This window comes from Hoplias malabaricus, chromosome Y, assembly GCF_029633855.1.
Source record: "Hoplias malabaricus isolate fHopMal1 chromosome Y, fHopMal1.hap1, whole genome shotgun sequence".
NCBI classification, from domain to species: Eukaryota; Metazoa; Chordata; class Actinopteri; order Characiformes; family Erythrinidae; genus Hoplias; species Hoplias malabaricus.
Genome location: NC_089820.1, coordinates 14750741 through 14770391, shown reverse-complemented (window position 1 = coordinate 14770391; position 19651 = coordinate 14750741). Strand labels below are relative to the sequence as shown.

General features: G+C 41.0%; 1 protein-coding gene across 1 annotated transcript in view; it reads left to right on the top strand.

The window, feature by feature from the left end:
* The window catches only part of LOC136679718 (whirlin-like), an 88377-nt gene that overhangs the window by 49540 nt on the left and 19186 nt on the right, over window positions 1–19651 (top strand). Inside the window, exons 5-6 of the mRNA XM_066658384.1 lie at window positions 3098–3134; window positions 18951–19157. Of these exons, the coding sequence (XP_066514481.1) occupies window positions 3098–3134; window positions 18951–19157 (244 nt within the window). The remainder of the gene's footprint in view (window positions 1–3097; window positions 3135–18950; window positions 19158–19651) is intronic.

Genomic DNA, 19651 nt, shown 5'->3' with positions numbered 1-19651 from the left:
TAATGCCCCACTCTCAATCATTTTCATACACTTTCATTATAATGCCCTGTTATTACAGTGTTTCTGCTTTCATTTTGTGACTCTGGGTTTTCTGGGGTCAACTTGAAGACAACACCACAGCTACAGAGCAACTTTAAACCATCCTTTCATGTTTATTCTCTTTTAATATTTCAGCTCTCACTGGTGCTTGCCTAGAGTTGACCCCTTCTCCCAGACTCTTTTTAGAGTTAACATTCACTACTTTCATTTCACAGTGATTTATGAGAAAAGAAATCAAATAAACAGCCGCAAAATCACATTTACTTTAGGAAAAGCAGTATGAGGTGTCTATGCTTCACTCAGGTTTTGTCCAGTTTGTATTCATGGAATTTACAAATCTAAACCACACACTGCTCCATTTGTTTGTTTAATCATCTTTCAGAATTAAAGCAAGCGGAGAATCAGTAATACACCCTTCTCTGTAAACTCTGCTGCTCGTGACCAGTCCAGTGTCCACTGTTGTGTCATAGATTTCACAGAAATAGCTGATTATTGGTGATAGGATGGAGGTGGAGCGGGCAAACAGAGCCCTTACAGTGAGGAACTGTGTACGTGAAATTTGTTTGTTTGTAAACTGTTCTTAAGAGCGGGAAAGTCATTGTTTAATGACATTTTAAAAAGTAAAGCTATCACTAGAGCATTATTTCTGTTTATCTCCTGTGCTAAGACTGGCCGTGTGAGCAGTGCTACAGAAACATGGAAGAGGCTTATGGCTTATTGTTGCAAGTCAGTTTTACTTATGCACATCAAATCTGGAAACAAACATACATTATCATTCATTTCAAGCCAGTTCAGTTTACAGCACTGACAGAAAATTACAAATTTTATTCTAGTACAAATATATATTGGGCGGCATGGTGGTGCAGCAGGTAGTGTCGCAGTCACACAGCTCCAGGGACCTGGAGGTTGTGGGTTTGATTCCCGGTCCGGGTCACTGCCTATGAGGAGTTGGTGTGTTCTCCGTGTCCGCGTGGGTTTCCTCCGGGTGCTCCGGTTTCCTCCCACAGCCCAAAAACACACACCGGTAGCTGGATTGGCGACTCAAAAGTGTCCATAGGTGTGAGTGTGTGAGTGAATGTGTGTTGCCCTGTGAAAGACTGGCGGTCCCTCCAGGGTGTGTTCCTGCCTTGCGCCCAATGATTCCAGGTAGGCTCTACACCCACCGCGACCCTGAACTGGATAAGCGCTTACACTTAATGGATGGATGGATGGACAAAAATATATTTTTTTATCAATCACAGCTCTGTCAAGAGCATCATGACCATGAGGACTATAGTAAGCAGGGCCTTTACTAGAGATTAATGATTAGCGGGGCTAACATTTAACCAGAGGATGCTGGGATAATTGCCTCATAGCACCAAATTTCTTTGACTACAAATAAAAAAAAAATTCCCAGTGTTTCAGCTCTGACCTGCTGCCGCAAAAACACCACTGGAGGAGGGACTGTGACTCTACTGGCTGAACACTGAATGATGGACAGAAAACTCTGGTTGCTGGTTGGCTAAATAAAGTGACGACCAATGAAAAGCGTGTTCTCTGTTTAGAAGACGTGGAGAATCTGCCCCTAGCTCAGACTAAGAGAGAGCTATGTGTTTCTGTCTCAAATATAAAATGTGACCTCAAAAATACGCAACAAAAATGGGAACTCATCGTTTAGTGGGGGGGGGTAAATACTAAAACTGTTTTAACGGCATCCATGGTAAGTAGTAAACTTTTTCACCCTTATTTTGTGAGTTTGGAATATATCCTCTAATATCCCTAATGTCAGGGCAGATGTGTAAAATATGGTGCACCAGTGTGTGACCTTCTCTTGCACTGATTAAATATAAATTATATAATCGTCATTGCTTCTAACAGAGAAACCCATTTTCTCCATAGTCTTCTACCTCACCCAGCTCATGTAAACTGATAGTGTGTTACTGGTTTTCCTCAATACCTTTGTCTGTAGACTTCAGTTACAAACGACTTATAGTGACTCGGGAGAAGAGTGTGTCCTGTCAATTAATCCCTCTCCACTGGCACTGCCTGCCTGATGAAGATTGGTTGTTTTGTTTTGTTTTGTGCTGATGAAACTGAACGCTATCTTTTGAGAACTGTGTGGTTTAGGTCTGCTTTCACTCACAGGCAGGAAATGTGAATTTCAAAATAAACAAATTGACCTCATGCAGTGTGATGACACTTTACCCAGTGGAGCCTAATTTAGCCATTTATATGGAAATCAATGAAATATTTCATTCCATTATGCTAATAGCCTAAATATATGTTTGTGTTTTTCCGGATGTTTTATCGCGTTCTCGTTCTCTTGTTGAAATGAAGTTCAGGTCAGTGACTACAGCCTGTTCTGTGTGCTTCTGAAAAGAAGAAAGAAGTCCCCTTTGAAGCTTTAGATGCATATTGTTGGATGACTTGCTGCAGGCACACTGTGTGTGTGTGTGTGTGTGTGTGTGTGTCAAGGCTGTAGACTGGTTTGACAACACTCTGAACCCTCACATCTGGATACTCTCACATCTCTCCCTCTCTATTTTTTCCTGCCTTTCTCTATGACATTTTCCCTTATTTTACTTTCTCTTAATCTTTCTCTCTTTCCTCTGCAATATTTCTACTATTTCCCATATCCCTTTTTCTGCCTTTTTACTTTGTCTCCTTTAATGGGAATCCATCACTTATTTTTATTTGTCTCCCCCTTTATCCCCAAAGCATCTCTCTCTCTCTCTCTCTCTCTCTCTCTCTCTCTCTCTCTCTCTCTCTCTCTTTCTTAATGGAGTCTTGTTGATTAAATACCCTGGAAGGTGCTCATTTCTAAAGTGCTCCCCCGGACATAGAGTAAGGTGGCTTTTAGTTCCACGCTTGGTTAAACTCACGCTCTCCTGCACCTGAGGCACACACCACTCAGAAACACTAGACACACATTATACCTGCTTTATGGCTGCAGCCTTGCCTCATTCCTATGATTAGACATTAATAGCTGTATTGGATTGTGTTTATCTGTATAATTCCCGCTGTAATAAATTTAAAAGTCACCATAATACATTCATGCTTCTTTTTCTTTTCCTTGCAGTCTGTCAGTCGACGTTGGACCTGGGAATTCAGGAAAGGTAAGGCATGTGTGAGCGAACATAAAAACAAATATTAATGACCCTGTTGAGATGACATTGGAAAGACTTGGACTAGTAATATCTTCTCTGTCACCGACGCTACAAAATCTTCCTTATTTTACTGCTATTAAGCCTTAGAAATCTAGAGCTGTTAGAGTAATACTCCACTACTCAAGTGTAATTTCATTTAACTTTGTGGAATATTTGGCAAAATGTTTTTTTCTTTCTGCAAAGAAATACACATTTTTATGAAAATACATCAGTGCCTCTTCAATTTAATAAATCAATAACACAAATGTACACAATAATGTCAGGGGGTGTGAAGAGTAGATTCAGGGAGGCGGACACACTCGCTACAACACGGAATTTTAATAAAGAAATAACAAAACAAACGAACTAGACGAGAAACACGAAATAACATTAACGAGCAGGAACGAGAAAACACAAACGAGAAACACTACGAAGAAACGTGAGCGTGAAACAAACACAACGAACCCATGAAACAAACAAAGCGAGAAAATCAAAACTCAAAATGACCGATCCCAGGAAGTGAGGGAAGAGGGCTTAAATACATGAACTAACTAGACACACCTGACACGGATAACGAGAGACAATGACAAAGAGGCGGAACGAAGGCGGAGCTAGGAATGAACATAAACAAAGCCATGTGCAGGGATAGGAAAACAACAAAGAGAGAGCCCAATAGAAAGGGGAAAACAAACCAGAAAGTGTCAAGATGTGACAAATAAGCAGAGATAACTGCAGCTTTGAAGCATTTTAAAACTCTTCCACATTTCTTCTCAATGTATTTTTAACTCATTATCAATGGAATTATATTAATGAGTAAATACAAGTGTACAGTTTGTGAACAAATCTCAAGCTTAGGTTTTTAGATGATTTTATGCCAATAGCATTACTCCTGTGGACATATGTTTTACAATTTGCCTGAAAGCCAAAGCAATCAGCTGAAAAAATATCAATATTTGTCTTGTTTATGAGCAAATTGTCTAAACCCTAGAATCTAAAAACAAATAAGCTGTAAAATGTGTGTGTGTGTGTGTGTGTGTGTGTGTGTGTGTGTGTGTGTATCAGTTGTACATAATGAATTTCTGATTCCTATCACAAAACCTGCTCCCATTCCTAGCCATAACCCTACTTTTAACCTTAACACTATCCCTAACCCTAGCCATAACCCTAAACCTCACCCTACACTAAACCTAAACATAAGCCTTAACCTAAGTCTAAGCCCCAAAATTTAGGAGCAGTGGAATTTTCAACTGTGTAACATTGTCCCCCAGCAGCACGGTGTGTTTTGTACTTATTTCCCTTCCTAACAAGCAGTGTGTGAGGATTTAACGAAACAGCAGCATTTATAAAATAGCTATGAAATATAAAGAAATATAATAGAGGTTGGGGTGAGAATTTCTCAAGACGGATCAATAGAAGCGTAAAAGAAAAATAACAAAATCCCTTGATATGAGCTTGCATTAATGTATATGAACAGTTTTGTGTTCTACGGCTCATTGTGAATTCATGCCAGGTTTGAGTCTGCTCATCCAACATTCTTCTTTGGCCCCTTTCCTGCATCATCAGCCTATACTTATCTGGCAAGACTTTAGTCTTTTATTAGAACATTGCTGTGATTATGATGACTCGACCAGGCGTTATAACAAATTACAGTTAGGTAGGAATTCTTCTATGTTTTTTAAAAAAAGAACCACTGCCTGGGAGAGAAAAGGTCACCGCCACCTTAGAATCATATTCCCTTTATGTCTAACGTCTGTAGAAAGATCCTTTCCCACTCTTTGTGAGTCAATACTAATATCAGCTAAAGATGATTTAACTCACCTTGTGGTTTGATATCAAGTTCTTCCATAAAGAATATTAGCCCTTCTGAAATTTTCTTTCTTCCTTCATTCTTCAGCCTTCCTCCCTTGTATCTCAGCATTTTCAGTATTCTAGTTTTCATTCCCATGCTGAGAGTCTAGCACTAGTGTGGAATTGGGGAATAAAAGACGACTAAACCCAAGGTGACCCATAGAATTTACAGCCATTTTAACACAACACTCCATACAGTGCAGTCGTATAGTTTTATAGAGGTAAGGTTGTAGAGCCATGAAAACTTCACACGGAGAAATGGCTAAAATACAACACAGTCCACAGACATGTTAAAAATATGGCAAGCTGCTACTTGGCCTGTTATAGATATAAAATTCTTGTCTATTGGAGTCTGAGTCTGAAGTCACATGTCACTGGGATGTGAATCTGAATCAAGTCATCAGTAATTATTAAGTGAATCTGAGTCAAGTCATCAGTAATTATAAAGTGAGTTTGAGTCAAATCACAAGTAACTGGGATGTGAATCTGAGTCAAGTCATCAGTAATTATTAAGTGAATCTGAGTCAAGTCATGAGTCACTGGGATGTGTATCTGAATCAAGTCATCAGTAATTATAAAGTGAGTTTGAGTCAAATCATGAGTCACTAGTATGTGAATCTGAGTCACGTCATCAGTAATTATAAAGTGAGTTTGAGTCAAATCATATGTCACTGGGATGTGAATCTGAATCAAGTCATCAGTAATTATTAAGTGAATCTGAGTCAAGTCATCAGTAATTATAAAGTGAGTTTGAGTCAAATCATGAGTCACTGGGATGTGAATCTGAGTCAAGTCATCAGTAATTATTAAGCGAATCTGAATCAAGTCTTCAGTAATTATGAAGTGAGTTTGAGTCAAATCATGAGTCACTGGGATGTGAATCTGAGTCAAGTCATCAGTAATTATTAAGTGAATCTGAATCAAGTCTTCAGTAATTATAAAGTAAGTTTGAGTCAAATCATGAGTCACTGGAATTTGAGTTTCAGTTAAGTCATGAGTAACTCTAGTGTAAATCTGTGTTAAGACACATGTAACTCACTAAATATGAGTCAAGTTATGCATAACCAAGATGTAAATATAAGTCAAATCAAAACTCATTAGGATATGAGTCACTGAGTATCTGTGTAATGGAGTGTTTTAGCTAATTTTGGTTTCACTTTGGACATTCACTTACCATTGTTTTACAGTCTGCGCTGAACTGAATCAGTTATAAGGTTTGCACACAGAGGGTGAATTAGGGAACAGACATCTGACCTTTAAGCTTTTGATAAATTAGGATTTTGAGTGTTACCCCATTTCTGGTAGCAAGATACATTAATGGTTCTGGATATGATCCTTTCTGCCTCTAGATGACACACTAGAGCACCATCAGTTCAGACAAAACAAATGCTTTGTATTCAGCCACATCAGTCTCTCCAGCCATGCCTCCCTTGTGTTTGTTTTCTCAGCAGAGACATTCTAAAACTCTTAAACTCTAAAACAATGACCTAAGCACATGAAATTCTGTCACTTATTACTGCTCATGAGTATGCTCCACTACTGAGTGATCTAAAAGGAATGTAAGGAAAATGTATTAAATTCCTTTTTGAACACAGGGTGATCATTTCAGCAGGAGAGTGTTTCTGTGAGCAGTAATAAGTGAGAGGAGTTTGGTGTTCCTAGGTCATTGATTTAGCACAGCAAACAATGTTAAGACTGTAAGAATGTCCCTCAGTGTTGTGAAGCCCAGAGAAAGCAGCTGCTACACACAGACGAGCACAACAGAACAGTTTTAATCCACACCTACCCTCCACTCCTTACAGCTTCACATCTGTGGCTCTGTATCTCTTGGATATGAGATGGGACTGATTGAGCAGACTCCAAGGCTGCTTCTACCTGCAGTTTTAAATGAAATGTTTATAACTTTTTCGACCAGAGGAGGATGTGTCCCCTTGTGAGTTGTGGTTCCTCCCAAAGTTTCTTGCAAAGCCTTTGGCTTTCTCACTTGGGGCCATTCATTTGGCTTTAATTTCAAATGTCTGTAAAGCTGCTTTGTGGCTAAGCATGGGTGATATGGCCTTAAAATAATATCACGATATTTCGGGGTATTTTGTTGATAACAGTATACTTGGCGATATGAAATCAATGTTATATTAATATGAATGATAATATGAATGATTAAATATGAAATTATTTAATATATATATTTATAATCTTAAATGCTTCTTTCACTTCTAACATAACACCATGGTTGCACATCTGCTATTAACCACTGCCACAAGTCAGTCCAAATTTTTGGGGCAAATTCCTCCACCTCAGAGCCACTTTTCACTTTAACTGGCTAAATGACTCATGTAAAGAATGTATGCTGTATTATGGGTAACTGCATGTCATAATTACGTAAATAATGTTAGAGGCCTCTATTAGTCCACTGCTGGGTCTTGTCTTTTTCTTTATCTGAGGCTTTTTAGCTGAAGAACAAATTTCTTTACAGTGGAGGAATGTTTGCATGGTCCTTTCACCTGAAACATTAATACTGCACTCTGCCACCCTGCATTTACAGTGCTGTGTGGGTGTGGCCACTGTCTTGTCTTTTTTGGGTGGGCAAAAACAAAACTTTGGGAGGGCCAACATTTCCACAGACTGGGACCTCACTTATTGTTTGTAAAACAAATACAAATTCTGAAGAAATATAATATGGAAATATTAGGTATGAATTTTCACGGTATATGAACTAATTTCTGAGACTAATTTTTGAGTTTTTTGCAACTGTTTTACAACTGACCAACACAAAACAACACACGAACTAAGGCCTTAGTTCCTGTGCTAATAGACACTGCACAAAAAACACTGCAGTTCTGTTACAAACCGGATTCCAAAAAAGTTGGGACACTAAACAAATTGTGAATGAAAACTGAATGCAATGATGTGGAGATGGTAAATGTTAATATTTTATTTGTAATAGAACATAGATGACAGATCAAAAGTTTAATCTGAGTAAACGTAACATTTTAAAGGAAAAATATGTTGATTCAATATTTCACAGTGTCAACAAATCCCCAAAAAAGTTGGGCCAAGTAGTAATAAGTGGCTGATAAAAGGAAATTGAGCATATAACGAACAGCTGGAAGACCAATAAACACTAATTAGGTCAATTGACAACATGATTGGGTATAAAAAGAGTGTCAGTGTCTCTCTGAAGCCAAGATGGTAAGAGGATCACCAAGTCCACCATTGTTGCGCAGAAAGATAGTGCAGCAATACCAGAATGGTGTTACCCAGAATAAAATAGCAAAGACTTTTAAGTTATCATCATCAACCGTGCATAACATCATCAAAAGATTCAGAGAATCTGGAACAATTGCTGTGCATAAGGGTCAAGGCCATAAAACTCTACTGGATGCTCGTGATCTCCAGGTCCTTAAACGTCACTGCACCTCAAACAGGAATGCCACTGTCAAGGAAATAACAGAATGGGCTCAGGAATACTTCCAGAAAGCATTGTCAGTGAACACAATCCACCGTGCCATCCGCTGTTGCCAGCTGAAACTCTACAGTGCAAAGAGGAAGCCATTTCTAAGCAAGCTCCACAAGCTCAGACGTTTGCACTGGGCCAGGGGTCTTTTAAAATGGAGTGTGGCAAAATGGAAGACTTTTCTGTGGTCAGATGAGTCACGATTTGAAGTTCTTTATGGAACACTGGGACGCCATGTCATCCGGACCAGAGAGGACAAGGATAACCCAAGTTGTTATCAATGCTCCGTTCAGAAGCCTGCATCACTGATGGTATGGGGTTGCATGAGTGCTTGTGGCATGGGCAGCTTGCATGTCTGGAAAGTCGCCTTTAATGCAGAGAACTATGTTCAGGTTCTAGAACAACATATGCTCCCATCTAGACGTCATCTCTTTCAGGTGAGACCCTGCATTTTTCAACAAGATAATGCCAGACCACATTCTGCAGCAATCACAACATCATGGCTACGTAGGAGAAGGATCCGGGGACTGAAATGGCCAGCCTGCAGTCCAGATCTTTCACTTATAGAGAACATTTGGCGCATCATAAAGAGGAAGGTGCGACAAAGAAGGCCCAAGACGATTGAACAGTTAGAGGCCTGTATTAGACATGAATGGGAGAGCATTCCTATTTCTAAACTTGAGAAACTGGTCTCCTCTGTCCCCAAATGTCTGTTGAGTGTTGTAAGAAGAAGAGGGGGATGCCACACAGTGGTAAAAAATGGCCTCGTCCCAACTTTTTTGGGATTTGTTGACGCCATGAAATTTTGAAACAACATATTTTTTCCCTTAAAATGATACATTTTCTCAGTTTAAACTTTTGATCTGTGATTTGTGTTCTATTCTGTATAAAATATTAGATGTTGGCACCTCCACATCATTGCATTCAGTGTTTATTCACAATTTGTTTAGTGTCCCAACTTTTTTGGAATCTGGTTTGTAGATACTCTGTAATTTATTTTAACCTTGTGTAGACCTATTAAAGTAGTTTCTTGGGGCAAACTCTTTTGTATTTGCAAGAATTTGATTTCTTATTTTACACAAATTATAATGATACTTTTAACTTGAGTACGGACAAAGGCTAATTTACCCACCTGTGATTGTAATGGGTCGATTAGGTCATCTCTTCTCTCTGTTGAATCAGTGCTTCTGTATTATGTAAAAGGCTCTATCATGGTTCTCAGCATGACTGTGTGTTTCTATAAAGAGTACAAGGACTGAGAGAAGTGATTTTTTTTTACATGATAGATAGTTGAGGTGCGTCATTGCTGCTGAAGGTTAAGCTTATATTAATTCAATGTGTTCCAGTAATTGGTAGAAATTGATTTTTGAGCGAGAGTAATTAGTGTGTGGTCTGTGGAGCATAACTCAGAATTAGGACTGAAGGATAGACAAAGAGATATCACTGTGGACAGCTGGAATAGGCTTGGATTTTCAGCTGAGAAAATGGAGTGCTTCTTTCTTTCTTTCTCTCATTCTCCCACTCTTTGGCTCCTGCTCCCTTGTGTTTAAACACTCGTCTTTTAGTCATTATGTAGCACAAGTAAATCCAATTTGCTAATGTGGCATTATCCACAATTTGCACATCCACTGTGTAGCCCAAGCAAATCTAGATCAAAAGCTTTTCACTAATGAACCCTCAGTTCCAAAATCGTGTGCCCCCTGGCATCTGTGCCATCGTGGGAGTGCCAACATGGCATTCTGAGTCAACATTTGTTCTAACTATTTGCATCTTGTTAGACTTGGGTTAATACAGTTAAAGTTGAATTAGCAGGGCTTAAAGACAATGTCTATGATTTTAGTGAATCGCTGTTCTTTCTGGTTTGTTCACGTTCAGAGGCTCAGCATCTTTTAAGGTGGAATGGTATTTATTTTTACATGGTTGAGTTTTAAACTGTGTGTGATTTTTGTTTTTTTAATTCACTGTTTAAACTACCATAGAAACTCATTTTAACTCGCACTGTTTAGTTTTGTAACAGTTACAGTCTGTGTTTACTTTCATGCAGTTAGTAGTCTTCAGAATTTGGAGTCAGTTCCACTGTAAGTAATCTGAAACAGCAAAAATAATCAATATTACCCACATATGGAGCAGGAAAAGTGCAACATCCTCATCTCCGGATATTGGAGTAAACATCATAATTTTATGAAAAGTTTTTAATTACAATTTTGAACAACACTCGAGAATATATATAACATGTGGGCCAGCTTATAATCATCAGTAGAAAAACAGCTGGAAAAACAGCTGTTTCTGCCTCTAGATGTAATTTTGTCTAATTGGGTTTCTCACTGCTGTTTGTGGCATATTTGAAATATGTGGAATATATCACTGATGTCCTAAGAAAAACATATATCTCCAGAACAGTAACTTTACAGGAACAGGGAAAAACTTATTAACTTTAAACCGACGTCAATGTAAAAAAAAATATTTAAAGTGATTTTGGAGCATTTCTATTGACCCATTCATCATGAAAGGTTTACACTGTGTGAAACACAGATGCTGTGATGTAATTAACTAAAAATCCAGAAAAATGGAGATACACGTTTTTTATTTTTCTTTAGACAGTTTAGACAGCAACAATATTTAAAATTGAGTGCAGCACGGTGTTCAGTGTACTGGGGTTATGGGTTCAATCCACACCCCGGGCCACTGTCTGCAAGGAGTTTGGTGTGTTCTTCCCCTGTCCGCGTGGGTTTCCTCCAGGTGCTCTGGTTTCCTCCTACAGTCCATAAACACATGTTGGTAGGTGGACTGCCTTTGTGAATGTGTTCTGGGTGAGTGTGTGCCACCCTGTGATGGACAGATGCCATAGCAGTGGGTTCCTGCCTTGTTTCCAATGATTCTGTGTTGGCTGGATCCACTCCGACCCGGAACAGGATGACGTGGTTAAAAGAAGGATGTATAAATTAATGAATAAATAAATATCTAATATCGAATATAAAGTAATTATGCCACAAAGCTGCTAGTGGACTAGCTAATACTGACCTTATATGACCTTCCTCTCTCTGGGTGTGCAGAACACCTCTTTGCCCTTTCCTCTTTTATACATGCATGGTATACATGGTATGCATGTACGTGTGAACACAAACGTCCACATTTGTCCCAGACTTTACACAGTCTTTACCCTCCTAGTGCCCTAGTAGGGGTAAATTCCAAGTGAGTGCATGTGTGAATAGAGCCACTAATGTTCAGGAGTATCTTTTGCATATCTGGCTGTTCACATTCTCCTACAAGCGTGTCAAGCTATCCTGCACTTGCTGCAGTTTGAAAAAAGAGGTGGCTACCTGCATGGATCTCAAAGACAGGATGTTCTAGCCTTTGAGATCACAGCTTGACAGCATCTTATAATTGGAAGTGCTGGTTTTGAAAAGTGGTGGAAAAAAGCTTGCAGCAGATTGCTTATCCAAGATTTACCATAAAAATAAGTGGTATTTTATTTATCATTCAATGACTCTTGGCCCTCTCAATTATTTGAGATGTGAATAAAATGTCATAAAACCTTCTGGTGCCTTGGTTGCAGTATTGCAGTGATCTTTCCTGCATGTCCTGACTCCTTTTTACCATGGTCAGTGCAGATTTCTATACACTGGGGCAGATTATAAAGGGTTAAAAAGGGTAAGGTTGAAGCTTATGATAAATGAAGTAAACATAGGGTTAAAAATTTGGACCTTCATAATTGTCTGAGTGTAATGAATGTAGTTTGGTGTAGTTATTAAGCAGTGGAGATGGTTTGTGTCATATCAGCCCCCTGCGGGAGGGAGAGCCACTGCGGTGGTGGAATGCTGATGAGTCAGCAGCTTCTGGGGGTAAGATCTGGACTCAAATGAGGGATGAGGAGAGAGTTAGAGGAAGAGGAGAGGAGCAAAGGAAGGGGTGGAGGATTAATTTTGCTCTGCAAAGTGGAAGTTTTTGGCTGAGAAACCTGGCTGCCAGAAAGGCCTATGACTACATATTGTTGGGGTAACCTTGAGGATTTTGGCCTGTAAATTAGGCCTCTCTTGTCCTGGCAGGCTTTTATTAGGATGGAGTGAGTGTGAGGAGCCCGTCATTGAACCCTGCCATGCAGCAAAGCCAGGGGAGCAAGAGCAGCAAGGCCTTTCTCAAGGAATTCATTGACCACTTACCGTCCTGACAATCCATCACCTTGAGTCAATGCAGCAAGGACTTGGACTGGACTTGTTTTGCCACTCGCGTCTTCAACCCTTAGACATCAGAAAACTCACCACTGATTTAATGGGGGTCTCAGCCTCGCATACACTTTGTATGTAGTGAGAGTCTAATGTTCTGAGAGGGCTTTTGGCCAGATGTAGGAACATTGCTGTGAGAATTAAATAGCATTCAGCCATGAGAGCATTGGACACGTCAGGTACAGATTCTATGTGATTAGTTTTGGATCACAAACCCTGCTCCATCTATCCCAGATATGCTAGATGGATCACCATCACACCAGAGTACATAGTTCCCCTGTTCCATACCTCTATGCTGGGGGGATGTATACCCCTCTATGCTCAGGTGCATCTGCTCTAGTATCCCATTGTATATTAACAATTGTATTAGCATTGGCTCTTCCTTCTAAGAGCTTTGAATACCTCTGTTCCTGGTGTTAATAACAACTGAATGCATGGACTCTTATAGAGTGTTCCTGAATGAGAATCCTGGATATGAGAGTCCTCACAAGCCCCAGAGGGAGGTTTCTTTCTGCATCATTCATGCGTTTACATTCATATACACAGAGTCTGCTGCACAGATACTCTCATTTACTGTCTTTCTGTGTCCATGCAAGTCAGACTCTGCTGGGCTTTGTGTAGAGACACACGAATCCTGTTGTGACAGTAAAGACATGGCCATGAGTCCACCGCTGCTGTTAGGGTGACTGCGGAGGTGGACTCACATCTCACTCAGTGTTAATTTGGCCAAGGTCAGAAGCACAGGCGCCATCCCTCGCCAAGCCTGTGGCTTTATGCTGCACAACTGCCTTGGATTCTCCTGGAGAATGAGCCCAGCCCTGCTCTGTGTGCCACAATGTGGACTACATCCAGAGCAGATGAGTGTTTACAGAAAACGTAGGCTGGAGATAGTGTTTAAAGCAGATATACCAGCACAATAGCAATTATTTCCTTAGAATAAACAAATTAAAAAAAATTAATACAACCCATGGTGACTGTGTTAGTTCTAACAAACCAAAGAAGCTCAAGGCAGGCCAGTCTTTGATTTCCTGCAGTTTTACTGAAATCAGGGTCTAAACCCCATTCAATTACCATCCAGCCCCTGACCTGGCTAATCAATACTTCATTAAGTTTACCATCAATAAATAATCAGGCGTGCTGATGATGGAATTTAACAAATCCATGTGAAGATGCGCTGCATCAAGGAGAAGATAAACCAAACCTGTGTATCCAAATAGCTTTTGATTTACTTTTTATTGGATCATTCTCTCTCTCTCTCTCTTTATGTATACTGATGCTCTGGATACTTTTTGCCCCTTTCACCCTGGTTTTCAATGATCAGGACTACCAAACATTAGTGGGTATTATTTGGGGTGGATCTGTCTCCGCGCTGCCGTGTCGATGTGGTGGTGTGTCAGTGTGTGTTACACTGGTCTGAATGGAGCGACACAGCATTGCTGCTGCAGTCCCTGCTGGACAGAGAGTAGTCCAACATCCAGCATTATCCAGCCATATGACCACTGCATCCTGTGACCAATTGTTGCAATATACTATATACAGTTTCCCTATGACAAAGCCATGGAGCACTTTTTTAAATGAAGTGCTCTAAGCCTTAAGTGCTATAAAACTTATGAAAATAATGGATGTGTAAAATTGATTGTGTAGCGTATGTATTCTTCTTTGCTTTTTAATTCATTTTACGCTGCACCGGTTTGGGGCAGGGTTGTTGGGAGATGGGAGGCTGAGGGTGCCTTCCACTGGCTGCTAAATATATTCCAGATGAAACACTGTATACATAAATATATCTCTCCTGTGTTTTCTTGTAATAATGTCCAAATCACTCACATCTGTCCCTAGCTTTTGTTTACGTTCAGTAAGGAGCTGAAACTGGGCTTTCTTTACATGGATTTCACAAAATACTGAGGGATAGTGATCCCTTGCGTAGTGGAAAACCACAGAGGAACTCCCATCTTTCCGCCCCTCGCCACCTTCCCTGACAGATCTAATGAACTATGGTGTATGCGTAGGCCATTTTGTATTTTTTTAATGTAAAAAATTTAATGTAATTTACATAAAAACTTCCACTTTTCAGTTAATTAATTAATTTATCCCTTAATTATAGAACATTTTTTCAAGTTTATCTGGCGTACCACCTCTTGCTGCTTCACGTCCCACCAGTGAAGAGAACCCCCACAGACTGAGAACCACTGTTCTAGAATGAAACGTATTAAAGCAGTTTTATGACAACTAACCCTTGGAACATCAACGACACGAGATTTTACCTATTACGTCTAAATATGACTGTGTGTGTGTTGGTGAAAGAGTGGTTTCTATGGTAGGGTCACCTCTGAGTTTGGTTATTGATTAAGGCTGCCTCATGTAGAGATTACCCCAGTGATCAAGTTAATTTATTGTGAAACATAAGCTGATATTTAAAACAGGACGTTTTTAATCAGAAAAAACGCCTTATTAACTGCAGCTTAATTACTTAATTACTTGCCTCTTCCCTTTGGAACTCCCTCCCTCCTGATCGCTCCTGTACCTCTTTCTATCTTCAAAGCACAGCTAACAGAGGGTCTTAGAAGGAACTTAAAATGCTGGATTTGATGTTTCTGGGGTTGTCACTTGTGTGGCCAGAGCGAAACCCACACTGTAACCTGGCATTGATGCTGTGTGCAAATGCCTATGAAGTATTGATTTTACAATGCTGTGTGTCAAACACCCTCCTGTGCTCTCTCTCTCTCTCTCTCTCTCTCTCTCTCTCTCTCTCTCTCTCTCTCTCTCTCTCTCTCTCTCTCATTTACTCAGGCTATCTCTACCTCTCTATCTTGCACTCTGTTTTTCTCTCCCTGTCTTTTGACTGGTCTCTCTCTCTCTCCCTCTCTCTCTCTCTCTCTCTCTTTCTCTCTCTCTCTCTCTCTCTCTCTCTCTTTCTCTCTCTCTCTCTCTCTCTCATTTACTCAGGCTATCTCTACCTCTCTATCTTGCACTCTTTTTTTCTCTCCCTGTCTTTTGACTGGTCTCTCTCTCTCTCTCTCTCTCTCTCTCTGACTCTCTCTCTCTCTCTCTAGGCTTTAACCTTGGGCTCTTTGTAAATCTCACACTTTTTCCCCCTGAGCTTTTGTAACTGTGTCAGGTAGATGCTGAAGCTGTTGCCTGTAGGTACTGGCTTTAACTTTTGCATCATAAAGTGTGAAGAGTCAAATGCCTTTGACATTTTGTCATAGACACGTTCAGTTTATGCTTTGTTTTAGAAGCTAAAGCCACTCTGGAGAGAAACTCTGGAGGCCTGCAGCAACTGCCCATCTGCTCTCACACAAATTAATATTGTGTTGACCTTTGCGTTGGACTGTGAGCTATCAGCAAGTGATTAGCCCTGATTCCAACAGACCACTCTGAAATCATTGATGCTCATTGGTCATTTGTCCCATTTTATTCCCCTCTGGGAAACCTTCATGGCAGTTGTTGGAACATTTCTGTGAGGAACTGATAGCATTCAGCCACAAAGAGCTTTGGTGTGTACAGATGTTGCTACAGGTGTTGGATGGTTGTTCACTGGTATCCAATGGTGCTCCACCATTCCAGAGGATTCAGTTCTATTACTCTTACACTCCTCCACATCTCAGTGCAGCTGGCAACACTTCTCACTGAGCAATGTGACTTTAAGCTCATGTGCGGCTGCTTCATTCAGATTATTTTTTAAATTAATGACCCTTACATAGGGCGGCACGGTGGCGCAGCAGGTAGTGTCGCAGTCACACAGCTCCAGGGGCCTGGAGGTTGTGGGTTCGATTCCCGCTCCGGGTGACTGTCTGTGAGAAGTTGGTGTGTTCTCCCCGTGTCCGCATGGGTTTCCTCCGGGTGCTCCGGTTTCCTCCCACAGTCCAAAAACACACATTGGTAGGTGGATTGGTGACTCCAAAGTGTCCGTGAGTGTGTGAATGAATGTGTGTGTGTGTGTCTGTGTTACCCTGTGAAGGACTGGCGCCCCCTCCAGGGTGTATTCCCGCCTTGCGCCCAATGATTCCAGGTAGGCTCTGGACCCACCGCGACCCTGAATTGGATAAGTGGTTACAGATAATGAATGAATGAATGTTACACATAGGGTTGAATTAGGTTGACAAATGATGGAAGACGACTTTGAAGTTCCTTTTGCTGTTCGTAATATTACAATTCCAGCTGCACAAGACTGTTTCCTTAATGGAGGAACCATACACTCTATTTATGCGATGATGAATGGAGTCTGGAGATTACTACAGTGTGGATAATATTTAAAGAGATTTAAAGGGAGTTTATGAAAGGAGCGAGACGTTTTTCCAGCTGTAGTGAAATGGAGTTTGATGTTTAGGTGCAGCTTGATGAGTGACAGAGTTTTTTTTCTTCCTTTTTTTACAAAAAATAGGTTAAATTGCTCTCTGTTGCTTTTTATAATACCCGTGACTCCAGGAGAGATGTGGAGCAAGAGAAGGAGAAAGAGAAAGAGCTTTTTATCTCTCTCTCTCTCTCTCTCTCTCTCTCTGTGTCTCTCTCTCTGTCTCTCTCTCTCTCTTTGGTTCTCATTCTCTCTGTCTCTTTCTCTGTCTTCCTGTCCTACTGCCTGGGGCAGATTCTAATGTAGTTCTGATTAAGGAGAACGTCAAAGAGGAGAAAGGAAGAGTGGCATGTTTTTTGGAGAGGAGAGCGAGGGGAGAGTGGGTTTGGGGCAGAAAGTGAGGAAGCGAGGGCGAGAGTGGGTGGGTGAGTGAATGAGGGAGCGAGAGAGTCAGAGAGAAAGCGAGTGATTCATAGAGTCTGTGTTATTTCTTAAGCTCTTCCATACCTCCAAGGCTTCTGGTACTTAGTTTTAGCCATGGCTGAGTGGAGGGGTCGCAGAACGAGGGCCTTGCACCTGCTGCCTGCCATGTTTGATCTGTTCCTTGTGCTGTACTAACCCCACACACTGCTGTCCCCATGGGAAAACTCACAATCTTTGGCCAGACGTTTGAACACACCTGCTCATCCAGCGGTTGGTCTGAAATGACTTTGCTGCAGCAGCAGGCTCTACTCTTATGGCTTTATGCTAGATTCTGGAACATTATTCAGAAGATTTGATGGCATTCAGCCACTAGAACTTAAAGAAAGCTCAGGTGGTAATTCTGATGTGCTGTTGAAGTCCCAGTGTCTATAAATGAGTGAAAGACAGACTGGTTTAGTATGCTAGGCTTTCTCTCTCTCTCTCTCTTATTGCTACTAGCTTATTGCTGACTGCTCCATAGGTGGATAATATTGACTTACATTTGTTGTTTCGGATCTCTTAAGGTGGAAATGTCTCCAAATTTATAAGACGGCTAACTGTATTACTGAAGGCGCTATGAAACCAAACAACAGGAGTTACAAATGAGTTTCTGTGATAATTCAAACAGTGAATAAAATCCTAGACAAGTTAAACTTAATCCATGTACAAACAACTCTTTTTCCGGCGCGGTGGCGCAGCAGGTAGTGTCGCAGTCACACAGCTACAGGGACCTGGCGGTTTGAGGTTTCAATACCCGCTCCGGGTGTCTGTCTGTGAGGAGTTGGTGTGTTCTCCCTGTGTCCGCGTGGGTTTCCTCCGGGTGCTCCGGTTTCCTCCCACACTCCAAAAACACACATTGGTAGGTGGATTGGCGACTCCAAAGTGTCCGTAGGTGTAAGTGAATGTGTGTGAGTGTGTGTGTTGCCCTGTGAAGGACTGGCGCCCCCTCCAGGGTGTATTCCCGCCTTGCGCACAATGATTCCAGGTAAGCTCTGGACCCACCGCGACCCTGAATTGGATAAGCGGTTACAGATAATGAATGAATGAATGAATATAAACAACCAGAGAGGACTGCACATAGTCATAATTGTAGATGTTCCCTAAAGTCCAGTTGTGTTCCCTAAAGGTACATTACGTTCTCTTCTCTAGAAGGAGAGGTAAAAGTTTGTAATAATTCATTATAGAACTGTGTAAAGTACTTGAGATGTAATTGGGCATATACAATCAACAACATTTTAAAATGTACCATTGGAATAGAAGAAGGTACAATTATGATCCCTACCTGAAGGTACTGAAATGTACCTTTGAGGGTACCACCACAGAGACAGTTTTTCTGAATGTGCAGCTGCTTCCCCAGGATCTCATTTCACTATAAACTGTTTTTTATGGAGACTGTACAAATATTCCATTGAACATCTTTGTCCATGTTTGCATTCAGACAGACGCCTGGAGACCTAAATGAAATATTAATATTTAGTGTGTCCTCTGTGTGTTTCTTTCTTCTGCAGTCAGTGTGTTGTAAAGGTGTGGTGACCCCTGCTTTGCCTCCAGCTCTGGCTGGAGCGAGGAGTTCTCTGGAGGAACAGGCCTATCTTCTGCTGACTGAGGCTGAGAGGCAGACCATGGGCTACTACATCCAGGAGTACCAGCATGGCCACATCGTAGTGGAATCCCTCGCCATGGCCTTGTTTGAGCTTTTCAACACACACGCCAAGGTCAGCCTTGGAGTTGAGGGGGGGAGCTGTGTTGTAGCCATGTTCTATGTTGCTTCATATATGCACCTGAATTATATCTAGGATGGGTCTACCTTCTGGACTGGAAAGGATGTGTATGGATATCTGAGTAGAATCCACACAACAAAAGCTTGCAGGAGGAATAGGCAGCTTGAATATTGTTGGTAGTTTTTCATTCATATTGTGGCTATGTGAGAAAGTGAGGCTAAAGTCTATTCTGATCATAAATGTGGTCACCTGTATCTGGCCATTGCGGACCTTATAGATCAGAAGAAGCAGAACTGATATGCCCTTCAGTCTGACTACAAACCTGAGTGGTTAGGATAGCCCTTCCTCTCACTCATTACTTGATGTTGGATAATGCTAGCATCTGTTTGTTGATGTAAGGTATGGGAGTTAGTGTTCTCCTCAAAGTGCGCTGAGCTGTCCAGTCATGTTGCTAGACTTGGTCACACCATGCAATAAGGAGAGACCTA